The 15967-nt window shown below is 42.9% G+C and overlaps 1 protein-coding gene across 8 annotated transcripts; it reads right to left on the bottom strand.

The window, feature by feature from the left end:
- Nucleotides 1-493: 493 nt before the first annotated feature.
- Nucleotides 494-10234, bottom strand: S1PR3 (sphingosine-1-phosphate receptor 3). Of its 8 annotated transcripts, none has more exons than XM_063180345.1 (2): nucleotides 10214-10234; nucleotides 494-4875 (listed from the first exon to the last, which is right to left on the bottom strand). In XM_063180345.1, the coding sequence occupies exon 2, from the start codon at nucleotides 4691-4693 to the stop codon at nucleotides 3548-3550; it is 1146 nt and encodes a 381-aa protein (XP_063036415.1). In that variant the 5' UTR covers nucleotides 4694-4875; nucleotides 10214-10234; the 3' UTR covers nucleotides 494-3547. The 8 variants fall into 8 exon arrangements, with proteins under 8 accessions (XP_063036415.1, XP_063036416.1, XP_063036411.1 ...); XM_063180346.1 differs by lacking the exon at nucleotides 10214-10234 and adding an exon at nucleotides 10167-10186; XM_063180341.1 differs by lacking the exon at nucleotides 10214-10234 and adding an exon at nucleotides 9971-10028.
- Nucleotides 10235-15967: the final 5733 nt, after the last annotated feature.

The raw sequence follows: 15967 nt of genomic DNA, 5'->3' as shown, positions 1-15967 counted from the left end.
TTTGTGACGTGACAATCCTCACCCATAATGGGCTGATTTTATTTCTAAGATGCCTTTTCTCACGGATATTGAAGTACCTCTTTTTATTGTTCCCTACATTTCTGGCAGCTTCATCTCCAACTGAGATTTGACATCACAAATTTTCTCCCTACACTGGCAAACAGCATCTCTGTATTACTCCCAAGTCATCTGACCTTGCTTCCACTGGGCACTCATCTTCCATTTTAGTCCCATTTCCAAGAGAAGATCCCTGTTCAACCAAGCCAGCCTTCTGCCTCTGGAGTACTGCCTTCAGCCACAACACCCAGAGTTTAAATGAATGTTTTCCATAGAAGGCCAAAACCTTTCCAAAATTCTCTGAAAAATTACTGTTACTTGACACCTTATTTTAAAGGTTCGAGATTTTTTTTCCTAGAAGTTTTCAAAATGTTTCTGGTACCTAGTGATTTGAAAACATTCTCTAAGACTGTTGGCAATAAAAGACTCTTAGAAAGCAGATTGTAAAAACCTTTATTTTCTCCATGGGTGACTGGATTTGCATTTATTTAATAATCCATAATCAAAACAAATATGCCAATTCATTAAATAATATGAATTAAAGGCTTTGTAGCCTTTGCTCCATGTAAAACCAATTGGAAAGGAAAATCAAATTTGGTTTTCTCTATGCTCAAATCAGCCGTGGATGATAAAAGGTTAGATTCTGGCATGTGTTTGGAGGAATTTTCTAATATTTTAGGGTGAAAGAAGATATTCTCCATCTTTTTTCAGCTTCAAAGATATGTGATCTTCCTGGCTGTTTAAGGTCCACTGCTGTTAAACTCTTGACTTGTCCTAATTTAAATTCTGCTCTGAAATCTTCCACAATCTACGCCTTACCTAGTACTTCCCAATGGGATGGACTCACTGAAGATTGTATTGACAATAGCTTTTTTCTCCAATCATAAGTACTTTGTAAATGGTATTAGCAATGTTAAAATGAAGCCATGAATCTTAGAATCTTAGAAACCTGCTTCAAGTACAGCAGGCTAGTGAACTAACAAAATATCCCCACAGCTCCAAAATAAGAGAAGGAAATCAAAGTAGAATGAAAGGGTTTCGTACTAACAAGCAATCACATGGCCTTTAATGGTAGAGTTCTTTGCATTACTTGTACCTTGCATCAATACTGACAATAGCTAAGGCTAGAACGCAGATATTAAATATCACTTTTATTTACATCTTCTTGGACTTAGGCCATCAAAAATTTTTATTTTTCATCTATATAATAAGAATCATGTAACATCCTTGACATAAGGGTTGGTGTGGGTTCAGCAACCATGCTTTCTCAAACCAGTGTGTTCCTAAGGCCTATCTGCTCTACAATAGCAAGGAAGTTGCCATGTGCCACCACTCTGGCAACTAACACAAGTACACAAATATTTGAGCTTACAGTTTTAAAAGCCACAGCTTCAGGGGAGAACTTCCACACTACAGCCCAATAGCAATGTAAAATCTAAAAACCTAATCAAGCCATGGCAATGCAACGTCACCAGCTCTATTTTGGATAAAGCTACAGAGCCTGCAGCCTGTATCTACAATCCATATAGGTATATCATGCTTACCTTGGTTTAGCTTTTTCTTCTTCTCTAAGTGCACTGCTTCTCAACATTTTTTGGTAGAAATTATTTCATATTTACTACTCTCTTTCACAGTTATTTCATTCAAATACAATTCTTCTTTGTTCTTATACACTTTTCTACATTTACAGACTATTAATTTGTAAAAGATAATCACAATGCAAACCTCTACATTTTAAAAGTTTTTGCTACATACAATACTCAACTTATACACAGTACATATTTGAGAAGAGTCTAATGCTGCTGCTTTAAATGATTAAGACCAGAGTAAAGTTAAGGATGAGCTCTTTCAGGCTGTGTATTAAAAAAGCCTCAACTACTTCTGATTGTGCATAAGGCAAAGTGTATTTTGAGACACTAAACACAAATCTTTGAAAGAGCCCAATGAAGTTAGATGTATACATTCTTACTGAGACAATGGGAACTTGTCCCAGAATTTCCCATCAAATTCCACTGAAGCCTCCAGCCATAAAGTACAATTGATGGAAGTACCAAAGGCCACTTCCATGGGGACCTGAAACCAGATGTCTGTGAAGTCTTTACTGCTCCAGGACTCAGGAAACTGCTTTGATACTCAACATCAACCTGTCCTCAGGCTGGTAAGGCAGTGATGATCTATAAAGTTGTTGTAAGGTCTCTCTGAAATGGGCTCTCAAAAGGGGCTGAGGCTCCAGGTCTTCCAGACTAAAAAAACCTTCTTTCCAGATCCAAGGCAGGGGTCGGGTATAAACGGAGATATGCCCATCAGCATGACCCTGTGTACCGCATCTTCCCTCTTGCATCTGCAGAAGTGTCCAGAAATGGTAGAAGCATAGGATCCCACTGACAGAAAATGGGACATTGTCCCACTCGCAGAACTTCCAGGGTGAATTTCTAACACAACCCCACACTGTGGTAGGGCCTAGAAAGGAAAGAAGGAACTCCACAGGAACCCACTGTAGTTCACTGGTTTCTGAAATGATACGTCTCTCTTTCAGAACTGAAGGATCTCAGCTTAGGTAGTGCATTCACAATGTACACAGGTTTATATAGGTTGGACATACATTTTTAAATATATTGAAAATAGTAAGCAAAAATATATTCATTGAAACAGCACATACACTTGTTACACATGTATTGAGGGATCACATTTTATCTACTTTAAATAGCAAATATATATCCTCTCTCAACGGTTTACTACTGCTTACTTAAAATATGTTGTGAAATGCCACAGTGACAACTGCCATGTTGTCCTTCACTAAACACAAAAAGTTTGAATAACAACGGAAAAAATAAAAATACTGCATTGATATGACTTGTTAAAGTTTCTGACAGTTAATAGCTACTACTTCATTTTAAATATCCCCATTGAAACGCATCTATTTGTACTATTAGTCACACTGTATACTGCAATACAATGTTTAGCATGTTGTAAACTTTTACCAATCAATGACTTTTTAATAAGAAATTGTACAAATATACAGCTATTTATACCACATACTTATAAGGCCATTAACACAACAGCAAGATACACATAGAGAACTATAATCACCAACTTATGCAATGAATTCTTCTCCCAGCTGGCAATAACTGGGCTCATGTTACAATTGTCAGAAGTTTTTAGTTGAATACTGAAGTTTCTAACAGGTTTTAATGATGTCTTGCAAGACCACGAGGTGCCAAATGAAGCATTAGCATGCAATGCCATTGTGGCACTTGATGATCTTAGCTGTGCATGGACTCTGTCCTGACCGCTGGGTAGCATGAAAGGCTTTTTCTGAATCAGGTGTGTTACTGAATGAACACTCAAAGCAAATGATTGTTGATAAATAAGTTCTCAAAGTTAAATAAATGGTTAGTGTTTTCCCCTGTGACTGAAGTGCATGAATATTTAAACTACACCTGTAGTTTAAACCTAAAAACACAGAAAAGTACTTGTCTTGAGTAGTCCCTTACTTACAGAAGTTTCCATTGTGAAATGAAGATTCATTTTTCTCAGCAATACATGAGGGAATATTTATCGGTGGGAAATCTTCTTTTGGCTTCTGGGTATTGCTGCTGCTGGATTTACTTCGACTGTGATCTGGAGTGGGTTGAATAGGCAAAGATCTGGCCACCTTGGATTTCACCAGGCAGCCACACACAAGGCGAAAGAAAGCCCGACGCATCTCCTTACTGGCCAGGGTGTAGATGATGGGGTTCATTGCAGAATTGATGACTGCCAGAGCAATAAACCAGTGGGCTTTGTACAAGATGGAGCACTCCTTGACTCTGCAGGCCACATCGATGAGGAAGAGGATGAACAGTGGAGACCAGCACGCAATGAAGACACTAACAACGATCACAACAGTCCTAAGGAGTGCCATGGACCGCTCCGAGTTATTGTGGTTGGTGACATTACGACTGCTGGACTTTACCAGTATGTAGATGCGGGCATAGAGGATGACAATGGCGACCAAAATGGCTATGAAGATACTAATGCAGAACACAACATAATTTTTGGAGTACAGAGGCAAAATTGTTGAGCAATCTGGTAAATTGTTTATACAGTTCCAGCCGAGAATGGGGAGGGCACCCAAGGAAATTGAAATAAGCCAGCATGTACCAATGAGAAGGAACACCCTGTATTTTTTATTTGCATCATAAGGTCTCATTTTGATCATGGTCAAGTGCCGCTCAATAGCTATCGCTAGCAAGCTGAAAGTGGAAGCTCCCAGGGCAACAAACATGCTACCTTCCCTAATGAACCAGATTGTAGACGACAAGCTCAGAGTTTTCTTCCCAGACATAAGAATGTTTACTTTGTAAACAATCCCAGCTAAAAGATCACAGAGAGCTAGATTGCCAATAAAAAAGTACATGCGGTTGTGAAATTTATTGTTTTTCCATATGGCAATCAACACCATCAAGTTTTCCAGGACTATGAAACTACATAGGATCAGAAATGAAATAGTGGGCAGGTCTATTTTATCAGTTGCCTTTTCCCTTAAAATAAGCTTTCCTGTGTAATTATAATGCAGTACAATAAGAGAGTCCACCTCTTCATTTCCTTGAGGGCTGACAAGAGCATCAGGTGGCATGGTAACTGCTGCCATCATTTATTTCCTGATGGATTCTGGATTTTTTTTCTTGAGTATCACAAGAATATAGTTCCAATAATTTTCCACAAGAGGGAGATCAAGCCACGTTCCTCCCAGTGCTCCTCTGGGCAGGCGTTGTGTATCCTCACCTCCAGCACACCTCGCATATTAACTCGGGAGAGTGGCTCTCAAACCAGGCTCTGAAAATAAAATCAACAAATGGAATGTAAGTATCACTGCCTTCCCATGTCAGCCAGTGCTTAAGCTGCAGCATACACCCAGGAGCCAGGGGTGAGGGTCTGTCACTGATGGGGCACTAAGATCCAGCACTGCTGCACGCCTCTCTCAGCAGCTGCAGGTAAGTGCAGACACAGCCTGGGTGCAGAAATACAAGGGAAATGCCACTACAATGTCATAACTGTTCAAAGGTGTTTTCCCCATGCTGAAAAACACACAGAAGAGCCACGAGAAGGACTGGCAAACAGACCCAGCAAGCCATAGTGTGGACAGTAAGCGCTCACTGCCTCTGAAAAAGACCTAAGTGTACACTGCACTACCAAAAGACAACCCAAACATCACTGACTTCACATCAGTAGGGCAAATTCTATGCTTTTAAACCTTGTCTTGTTTGCCATGTAGACCCAAGGTAGGAAACATATTGAGAAAGCTGGTGTCAAGTCTTGATGCCAGTGTGCGTGTTGCCAGTGCTTAAAATAACTTCCCCCAGTTAATGGTATAAATTTCTGCTATTTACAATTGAGAAGATGCACTGAAAGCCAGTCATCCTAAAGCCAACCTCCCACTCAAATTAGCTGGATTTGTGCTACCTTTTTAAAAATAAACATGGCAAGTCATATTTTTATAAATGTTGTTTTTCTTTACAGTTAACTTTACTGTTTTTTTCCCTTTGCGTAGATATGCAGGACATATATTTAATATTCTTGGTTTTTTTAAAAAGTAAAAAATAGTTACACCAAATTTGACTTTCCCAGAAATTCTGATTTTCTTGGCTCACAATCAGTGCTCATGCCCCAAATATATGCACTGAGAAGGAGCAAATGGCCAATTTTTCACTTTTCTAAGAAAACAAGGATGGAGGTGAGGACAAAACTTGTTTCACGTGAACCAGATTTGTAAATTTTTTTTTTTTGGAAAGGTAAGAAAATAATTGTACTGGATGGGAGGACATTTCTCATGGGCCCAAAATGAAATAACTTAATTTAGGGAACTTTTTAAGAGCTGGAGCTCCTGACCATAGCTTTTATTTACTCAAGGGTCATGAACATTTTCCAAACACATTAAAGACATTTTCAAAGGACAGGTATGAAGGTAAGGAGGGATGGAAAAATATTATCTTTAAGGTCTCTTCCAACCCAATCCATTCTCAGATTTTATGATTCTGTATGTGGATTTCTTAAGATCAGAAACACTTTGAGCCACTGATGACCCAACAGACTGTTCTGGGCACTTGAGAAGTCAGAGATGCATTTTCAAGTGCCTTCTGACGATCAGGGGAGGAGCAAACCACATCCCAGATGAAAGTAAAGATATTTAAATGGTGACCCACACCCTATTTTCCCACCCTTCCTTTTCCTTGATTCCCTCCTTCAGAAAAAAAGTTATCTGATAAAACCCTACAGTGAACTGACTTGAATTCTTTAGTGTATTCAGGATGTTCTAAAATTACTTTCTGAGAAAATAATTTGGTGTTTTCCCACTGTTATTTCCCCATTTTAGTTCATAGATCTAAATTACTACAGTTGAAGAGGCCCACAGGAAAAGACATCCAAGAAACAGAGTTGCTGCTTGGTGTCTTTGTCCTTTTGTACCCTGAAGATGACAGCAATCACCTTATTTCTTTCCCAGGAGCTGAACTGGGTCCTTGAGCTGTTAAATTCTTTTCTGAAGCATGGTAACAGTTATTCTCAACAGCTTTTCTCAACAGAAAAACTTCACCTCAGCTAAGGTTCAGTGTAATTGTAATTCAGTTACAATCTGTGCACTGTTAACACATTAACTGTCACAGTCTTTCATTGTATTGGCTTATAACAAAATCCCACTGTGTCCATATGAATTGCAAGTGCTTTCCACTGTAAAATAAACAATTACATTTGACTAGAAAAGTATTTGTTAATAATACTTCCACCAGCAATACTCACTAGACTGGCTGATGACTGCCTGAGAGAATAATATTCCTATCATTTAGGAACCACATGCAACAAAATAAATATTTCTTTAAGACATTTTCAAGTGACTTGTCACACTCATCAATCAAAGTGCAAATACATTTCTTTCTGTGAAGAAAATTATATGCCAGACATAGGAGTTTATCAGCCACAATTCAGCAGATGCAAAGTGTCATGACTGTACTAAAGGTAATGGCACTATACCAGTTCCCCTGGCTGAAAGCAAGGATGATGCACTCAATCAGCAGAAATTGTACAGCCTCGGCCACTGTTAGTAATTACTTCTCTTAAAATTGCTATAGCAAACTTACTATCACAAAATTAAATCTTTGACAAGCTAGTAAGAAGACGACGAAAGTTGTAACATTTTTATTTGCCAGGACTCTCGCTGACGCTCACAGAGTACCACACACAAGACGTTTGAAAGTTAATATAAATAAGGTAATAAATTAGAACTTATTTCCAAGTAATATCATTCAGCCATATATTCTTTTGTTTACCTCCTGCCTTGTAGCCAGTAATTCAGAAAGAACAGTCTTTCTTTAACAATTAGAAAAATTAATGCTGGGTATGCATTATAATAACAAGAAAGTTACAAGGCAGGTTCAGGATAACATGTGTCACTGCTTTGTAACAGCTCAACGATTTACTCCTCGAAACAAGTTTGCCCTAGTCACATACTAGCTGCAAAGTATGGACCTCAGCTTAAAATATTTAAAAAACAACTTGAAGAACCTGTCTGTGGCATGTTGCTTGCCCAGCACTGCCATGGTTAGGTACCTCAGCATCCCAGACTCTTGAAACCACTGGAAATGAGTTTTATTTCCTCTGAAGCAAACCAGAGAACCCCTATTTCTACACCAGCAGGTACCACTAGAAGGTTAAACCTCTTAGCAGTGCAGGGGCAATCTGGCTGTACTTCCTCATGGATGTGCTGGCTAAACCAGTGACTGCTAAATTACCAAATTAAGGCAGTGGTACATGCTCAGGACAATTCAGTTGCCTTCTCCAGCTATTTGGCTGACCTTTGTTGTCCCAGCTCTGAGGATGGAGAGAGCACCTGGGGTCCAAGCTGTGAGCACCAAGACATCCTCCCTTCTGTGCAATCTCCTCACCCACTGGCACACTTTGGAGTTTAACCACTGGAGGGAGGTTAATGCGGACTCCTGCAGAGGTCAAGGATCCTGGCAGGGTCAAGCACCCTTTCCAATTAGAGCAGGGGCTCTTTACCATGGATCACGTCACTGGTGGATAGGGTCCCTCTGCCCAACACCCCAAGAAAGAAGCAATGCTGTGTGGAAGGCCACAACCTCTTGACTTGCTCTATGGCAAGACACGGCTCCTCTATCTTCTCCAACGGAACCCCAAAGTGGTGCATGCAGAAAGTCAGGGTCATAGCTCTCACTGGCTCCCCTGGCCTGCAGATTTTCTCTGGGAACACATAATTCCCAGTGCCAGAAGGCAACAGGGAACCTGTGTTAGTCCTTCAGCAACCACCTCCCTGCCATACATCTCAACTCTCCCTTTCCAGTGGGCTCTTAGGTCACGAGTCCTGCAGGGAGCTGAGGGCTTTTGCCCTCTCACAAGTCACTGGGCACTTTATATCTAGAAGAAATAAGAAATTTCTGTATTCAAAAGGTGAACCAAACTGCTCTCAATTGTCCTGAAGTCAAAGCAACAAATGAGAATAAAGTGAGCACAGAACTTGACCTTCTGCTACATACTTTTGCCTGCAGAAGAACATATGATACCACGCATTCAGTAGACTTGTAATTTGGAATCATATTTTCCTGTTTTCCAAACAGCCACAAACAGACTTGACCAAAGAAACCTGATGCCCTTTTACCACCACCGCCACCACCCGCACTGCAGTTCTCCCTCTGCTTCCATGTACAACACCACATTTTGGTCAAAAGAGAGAATTTTAAAAACAGCAAAGGGAAAGACAAAAATGCAAATCTGAAGTGAAACCCTTTTATATTTTATGTATCTGTAAAGCTTTTCCAAATGAAAAGTGAACACATGTAGTTTATCAGGCACCCTTACCCTGGTAGTCTCATTAACAGAAAGAGCAGTTCATTTCAATACACATTTCCACTGAAATTAAGCCGTGCTAGATGCAGATGAAGTTTAGACAATAAACATCTGCTACAGAAAAATGTCTTAGAGTACTCAAACAAACTTGCAGAAGATTTTTTCTTAAGTAAATGTGCTGGCAGTTTACAGCCTCAGGAAAACAAATAGTTACTTTTCTTCGTTCTGGCTTTTAGACATCAGTTTGAATTTTGTAACACCGAGTAGCACACATGTACACCTCAGAGGGGAGCTCCCGGATGGATTAATTCGTGGTCGTTTAAAGGGAAGGCATTTTAACCTCCTTCTCCGTCCCCCAGCGCTCCCGACCCATTCCCCCACTCCAAACTTCAGTAACTGTTCTCAAATTTCCATTAGCGCTGCGCCCTGAGCCTTCTGGGCTGACAAACGTCTTGTTTAGGTTACCCGACGTGTCCGCCCCGCGACGGTCTCACACAGCTCTCTCACATCGCTCTACCCACGGGGCGTGGGGCTCGCTAGACCCGGCGTTCCCACGCGGCTCGATGCCGCTCCGTGCCAGCCGCACACCCCGAGCGGCGGCTTCCCGCTCCGACAGCCGCACCGCACCGCATCCCGCCCGGGGCAGAGGGGCCGGGGCGGGCAGGGCGCGGACCTCCGGTACCTGCTGCGTCCCCGCGTCCCTCGGCGCTCCAAGGCCGCCGCATCCGACCTCGCCGCCTGCGCGGCGCCGCTCGGGCCCCGGGGCTGCGCTGGGCAGGACCGGGCCGGGCCGGGCGGGGCTGGGATGGCCCCGGCCCTGCCCCGCCGCCGCCGCCAATCCCCGCCGCCGCCGCCGCCTCGCCCGGGCACCCCCGACCGACCGACCGACCGACCGACCTCCCGACCGCCCCTCCGGGCTCTTCCCGGTGCCCGCGTCCGCCTGCCCTGGCCCCTGCCTCAGGCACGCTGCTCCCGCGCCGCCGGACACGCTCCGCTCCCCGCTCCGGCGGCCCCTGCCTGCCCCCGCCCGCCCGTCCCGTCCCGTCCCGTCCCGTCCCGTCTCACCACGCCTCACCCCGCCCCTTGGCCGCTCGCCGTGCCCGGGGCAGCAGCGCCCCGGGGCTGGGTGCTGCCGGCGGGGCACGGCCGCGGGGGTACCAGCGCGGTTAATGCTTAAACGGCGTTTTGGGCAGCCGGCGAGAAAATGCGAGGAGGCAGAGCCCACCGCCGAGTATTTATAACGCCCAGAAGAATGCGAGGTGGAGGGTTACTCGGGTTTGGCGGCTAGAATGTTCAAGTAAGGTTGTACGTATTCCACCTCTTCTCTGTTTCGCTGTGTCCAGTAATGCGACCTTCAGAGAGCTTGAGAGGCACAGGGTAAAGCATTCAGAAATTCTCGGTAAAAGTACTTCTTCGGGTTTGACCCAGAACTGCCGATTACAGCATGCTCCTGGAAAGGTACCTCTTGACAGAGTTATTGACTGAATAATAGCAGCCCAAGGACAGCGATAGGCACGTGGATTATGCCAGTGACAGGAGCAGCACTTTGAAAAAGAAGTTGGAACCTGGATCCCACAAGTGTCTTATTAAAATGTACTTGTAAGATGCTTGTGGGTACAGCAAATCTTTCTGTCAGAAGTGTGTATGATAAGCTGGCAAACAAAGGCACTACAGCAACCTTGCTAAGCAGAGGCAGACGTGTAGGGCTGCCTATCGTCTCACAGCAGTCAGTGTTTTCCTTGGGAGCCTCCTGTCTGGACCTGAGCATCATCATACTTGGAGTCATGCCATGGGCCCGGCTGTTGGGTTGCCTGCACTGCTGTTCTGCAGGGAGGAAAAGTCGTGGAGGACTTTTCCTCCAGGAAAGCAGAACTAGGCTTTTTATAGCCAGAAGTTCAAACTGATAGAGCAAATGGTTGCTCCTGCGACTGCCTTTTATCCCCTTAAGAGGAGTAATAGAACTTTTCTGGTTTAGGACTTTGGTAGGAAATAAGAACTAGACTGAACAAAATGGTGGTAAAATTGCTTCCAGGCTGATGGACCTAATGGATATGTCGCCACTTAGCTATGGATAGGACTATAGTGTAATCTGTAGTGGTCTTATCCTTATCTCCTGTCCTCCTGTTTTGTGTGCTGTGTGAAAGCTGCTCTCTTCTGCAGAACAGGAGTGGAAAACTCTTTCCATGTCCCGTAAAGGTACACACCACTTTCTGCCAAAGGGGAGCTCAGGCCTGTGAATTTCTACTCTCTCATTGCTCCGCAAAGCCTTGTTCTACAGATTCCCTAAAAATCACCCTAGGAGCTCTGTAGTCCTCTTGGCAGCCACTTGCTACACACCAGCAAGATCTGTTCATATATAGTGGATGTAAGTAGCCCCTATCCTGGCTCTGTGTTCTGCTGTTATTCCTTGTTATTGTCCCCTCTCTCCTTATTTTTCCTTTATTACCTTTTGGTTACTTAGAGAGGGGAGCCAGAAGACATACTCACTCTTACCAAGCTGTCATGGATGAGGGGACAAGCTACTGCGATCACAAATATTTTTTAGCAATAGTTCCAGGAGGTGGCAAACTGTGCCCTGAGCTGTCCTGCTGTAGTGGTTTTAAATTTTCAGTTGGCAATTTAAACAACTCCAGCAACTCCAGCAACCCACAGGAGTGGCTAGCAACAAGGCCCTACTACAGTACAAGGGAAGTGGTGTATGATGTTATTTCTGACTGAGACTTCTGATGGTGTCTGATGTGGTGCTGCCTGAAACCACCTTGGCAGCAAAGCACGGTGAGCAGCGCAGTCCCACCAAGTGACAGCAGCAACGTCATGCCCCATGTTTCCTATCCGTCATGGAAAACTGCCTAAACACAGCTGTGCTGCAGGGGTGTCTGGTTCATCAGCAGGCATCTCGCAGGTGCCTCTTGACCCCTGTGGTTGCAGTGGCTGCTGATGTCAATGAAGGAGGTAGGTGGCAGGATACTGAAGGGCAAGCTGGAGGAGCTACCCGGAAACCAAGGGCGGTAGAAAGTCCCTGTTCAGAGGCTGCGGGGGATTTGCCTGGTGTGACATCTCAGGCCAAAGCAAATGTTGGCAAAAACCTTCTGAGAGCTCAGCCTCTTTGGCAATAGCTGATACAACCCACTGGTCCAATTCCAAATGTCATGCAACAGCCAGTGAGGCACCCATGGAGAGCTTTCCACGGCGATCTTAACCTTAAAACAAATTACTTTTTGTGGGGTAGAGAGATTAATGACTAAGAAAGAGAAGGCCAGGAGCAGTGATGAATTTTCGTAGCAACAGGAGGTTAACAGCTCAGTTTTCTGAGGATGAGAAATCCTTTCTTCCCTGTAAATTCCTGAGTGATTGGGCAAACAGGATGAATAATGGGAAAGTACTATTTACTGATCTTATTGGGAGTATTCAACAGTGAAACTAAAACTGAGAACGAGATATTTCCGTAACCTGGAGGTCCTGAGTGACCTACTGATAAAATGCAGTATTCATTTCCATGCTGCTAAGTGAAACACAGAAAACTAACTCTAGTAATAGATGTACAAATTCGTGTGGAGTGTTTATACTCAGAAGAGAGGTCTTTGTAGATTGTCCTTAAAAAGCAACTGACATTCATTAACTATCAAAGGGAAGCTGAATTCTAAGAATGAATAAGAAAGGAAAGAAGAACAAAATGGAAAACATGGTTGAGCCCTTCTGTGATCTTGACACCTCGAGTACCCTGAGTGTCTATGGTTACTTCATCTCTTGTTCTGTAAAACACAAAAAGGCAAAAAAGGCAATGGGATATTTAGAAAAGTTATCTGTACAGGGAAAATTAACTCTAGTTAATCAATGGTCAAAAAAAAAAAGATGGAAAAATGCAAGATGGGATACTTTAAAACACAAGGACACAAATTTCTATCAATGTACTGTTGAGTTGTGGAAACCAATCAACATGAGAGAAAAAGTGGTTAAACAATCTGATGAAACTACTTGGAGTAAAGGGCTGCTAATAGCTGTTAAGTACAATGAGAAGGTGGTGCAGGGCACAGTGGTTTGGAGTCACAAGCAGGGGCACTATTTGTCCTGCACAATTCTAGCTCCAAAGTTGCCATGGGCCGAATCCTGTCTGTGCTCTTTTCTTCTGTGTTGCAATTAAGTGTGATCTTGACTTAGGGGCAAGTCATGGCACATTTAAAAGCATGTCTGTTGCCCATTTTAGTGGGTATTGAATGAAGGAGGTGTTTCTGTAACATGGCAGAGAAAGAGTCAGCAGAGGGACTCGGAGAAAGAAGGCTCAGTGAGTGCCATGGGTTCAGCAACTATCCTAGTGAAGTTATCTGAGCGATTCTGGGCCTCTCATCACACTGTGACAGCCAGTGGATTTGCTTTTCTGTCATGGGTTTTACGTGGAGAATAACTGGTTAAAGAAAGGGTAATTTTTTTCCAAATGCATTATTTGGTCCAGTGAATATAGTGCATGATGAGTGCCATTGATATGGATGGCTTTTCAATACATGCTTTAAAGTCAGAAAAGTTATTAAAGTCACTTCTACTTACAGATAGATAAAATACATAAACGTGCAATAAAATCTGAAGTTACTCTCAGATGAAAGATATTGTGCTTTCTCTACAGACAAAACAGATAAAGTTTCAAGATTAATATTGACCTTCCCATGTAGTAGTTACTGTTAAGTCCTTGAAGAATCTCTTTTTTCTGTTAACTGTTTAGGGCATGATAAAATCTTTGTAATATCTGTTTGTCAAGATAGTGCAAAATTTTATTAATGTGCTAGCTATAATTTCTTCATACTGACATTCATCCAATGCTTTACAGGTCTGTCATTGATTTACTTGCCTGGAGTTCTTGAAGTAGTGCTTCGTCATTTGGAAAATCAATAACTTATTTTGAATGTTTTGGTATGAAAGCTAAAGAGCAGCAAGGCAATTTTAAAATTACAAATCAAAGCAGTATGATATTCATCTGATTCTATGATAGCCTATTTTAGCTGTTTACTTTTCTACAGCTGCTGAACTATCACCTTTATATTAACAGATGTATTATGCATTATTCCATCTAGAAGATGAAGTGGTGCAACATATTTTTGTAACACCATTTTTCTTCTTATTTCTGTGACTCTAATTGTGTTAACCCAGTATTAAATGTAGGACTGTTTAAATTAGAAATCATTGAAAGATAAGTGTGATTAATTAATATTTCAATTAAATATAAAAAATAAAACCAAAATGGGAGAACATTTATTTGGAGTGCTTTTAAAGCATAATCTGCAGGGATTTAAATACACTTGGATATTACATCCAAGAAGAAATCTGTCAATAATTCTAAAATATAAGCAGAGGATATTTTGGAAACTTCAAAAAACTAAGAATTTTCTCACATTCTTGTGCACTACCATGGCATATGTGTAAGTAAATATATTCTTATAGGACATATTTCAGTTGCAAGTTTTATATTAACTACAGGGATCATGTGCATAGCTAAGATGAACTCCGCCTCTGCAACTGACACCTTTCTCTAGGGATAAAGGGGCAGATGCTCAGAGCATGGCCAGATATTTATTGGTATTGTTAATGTTCAGACTGACTCAGCTCCACGTACATCACTGTGCAGACAGCACATGTTAAAGGAAAGATAGCTGTTATCATAGCACTTCCAGCCAGACATGATGTAAAAAGTGAAATACAGAAAAAAAAGGAGAAATTAGTTCAGTTGAACAGCTCCTTGGGTTTCCCCATCTGCATTCTGCAGCTCAACACTCTAGACATGAAGACATGAAGGTGCCTACATCACTGAAGGCTCGTCTCTCCTTTCTTTTCTTCACGTTATTCCTGTCCTTTCCCAGCTGTTGCCATATCCTCCTGTACAGGGAGCCTCAGGGTGCCAGAGGGAGATGTCCAGGGTGACCTGGTCCAGCTCATGTGAATGCCACTGCTGCAGCATCACTCATCACACACAGGTCCTGCAGAGCTCCTCCATGAGACCCAGTCCTGGTGCTGGGCATTCCTGCCCCCTGTGAAGGGCTGGCAGAGCGTGGCTGAGGCATGGTGCCCCCTGCCAAATCCATGGGCCTAGCTGTACACACACCGTCCCTGGAGGACTGCTGCACTTCCCTAACACAGCATCACATGGTGGGAATGTGTGCATGTCCTTTGGAGCACACTGACTCTTCTTTTTCATCCTTTTTTAAAGTGAAACCAAAAGGGTGGGCTGAAAGAATGGAAAACCTCAACTCTCAGCAAAAGTGGCAAAAAAGTGTGAAGAGAAAAATAATGAACTGTAGATCATCCAATTGAACTCCTCTAAGCTAGCCAAGGACTGCAGTATGACTAAAAATCAGAATAAATTTGAGGGTTTTGAATAGAATTTGCAGTAAAGAACCAAATTGTAGTTAATAGAAATGTTAAGCCAGCAGAGGCTAAACATATTAAAGGAAGATGCAGATAGAATCATGTGATGGTTTGGGTTGGAAGGGACCTTAAATAATTCCACCTCCACTGCCACAGGTAGGCACATCTTCCAGGGGACAGGTGCATCCAGCCTGGCCTTGAACACTTCTGGAGATGGGGCATCCACAATTTCTCTGGGCAACTTTTGCGAGTCTCTCACCTCCAAGTAAAGAGTTTCTTCCTGATATGCACAGTCTTTCAGTTTAAAGTCATTTCCCCTTGTCCTATCACTTCATGCCCTTGTAAAAAGCCCCTATCCAGCTTTCTTGTTGATGTAATGTAGTCACATAATGGAAGGCTGCAATTAGGTCACCCTGAAGTCTTCTCCAGGTTGAACAATCCCAAGTCTTGCAGTCTGTCCTTGTAGGAGAGGGCCTGATCCTGGCCTCAGATCATCTTCATGGCCTTCCTCTGGATTCTCTCCAACAGTTCCACATCTTTCTTTCCTTGCGGACCCCAGAGCTGGATGCAGGTTCCAGGTGGGCTCTCCCCAGAGCAGAGCAGAGAGGCAGAATCCCCTCCCTCTCCTGCTGCCCACGCTGCTCTGGATGCAGCCCAGGATACAATTGGCTTTCTGGGCTGCAAGTATGCAGTGCTGAGGAATATTGAGCTTCTTTTTCAC

This window comes from Melospiza melodia, chromosome Z (assembly GCF_035770615.1).
Source record: "Melospiza melodia melodia isolate bMelMel2 chromosome Z, bMelMel2.pri, whole genome shotgun sequence".
Classification (NCBI taxonomy): Eukaryota; Metazoa; Chordata; class Aves; order Passeriformes; family Passerellidae; genus Melospiza; species Melospiza melodia.
The sequence above is the reverse complement of the archived record's forward strand: the minus strand, read 5'-3'. Positions and strand labels throughout refer to the sequence as shown.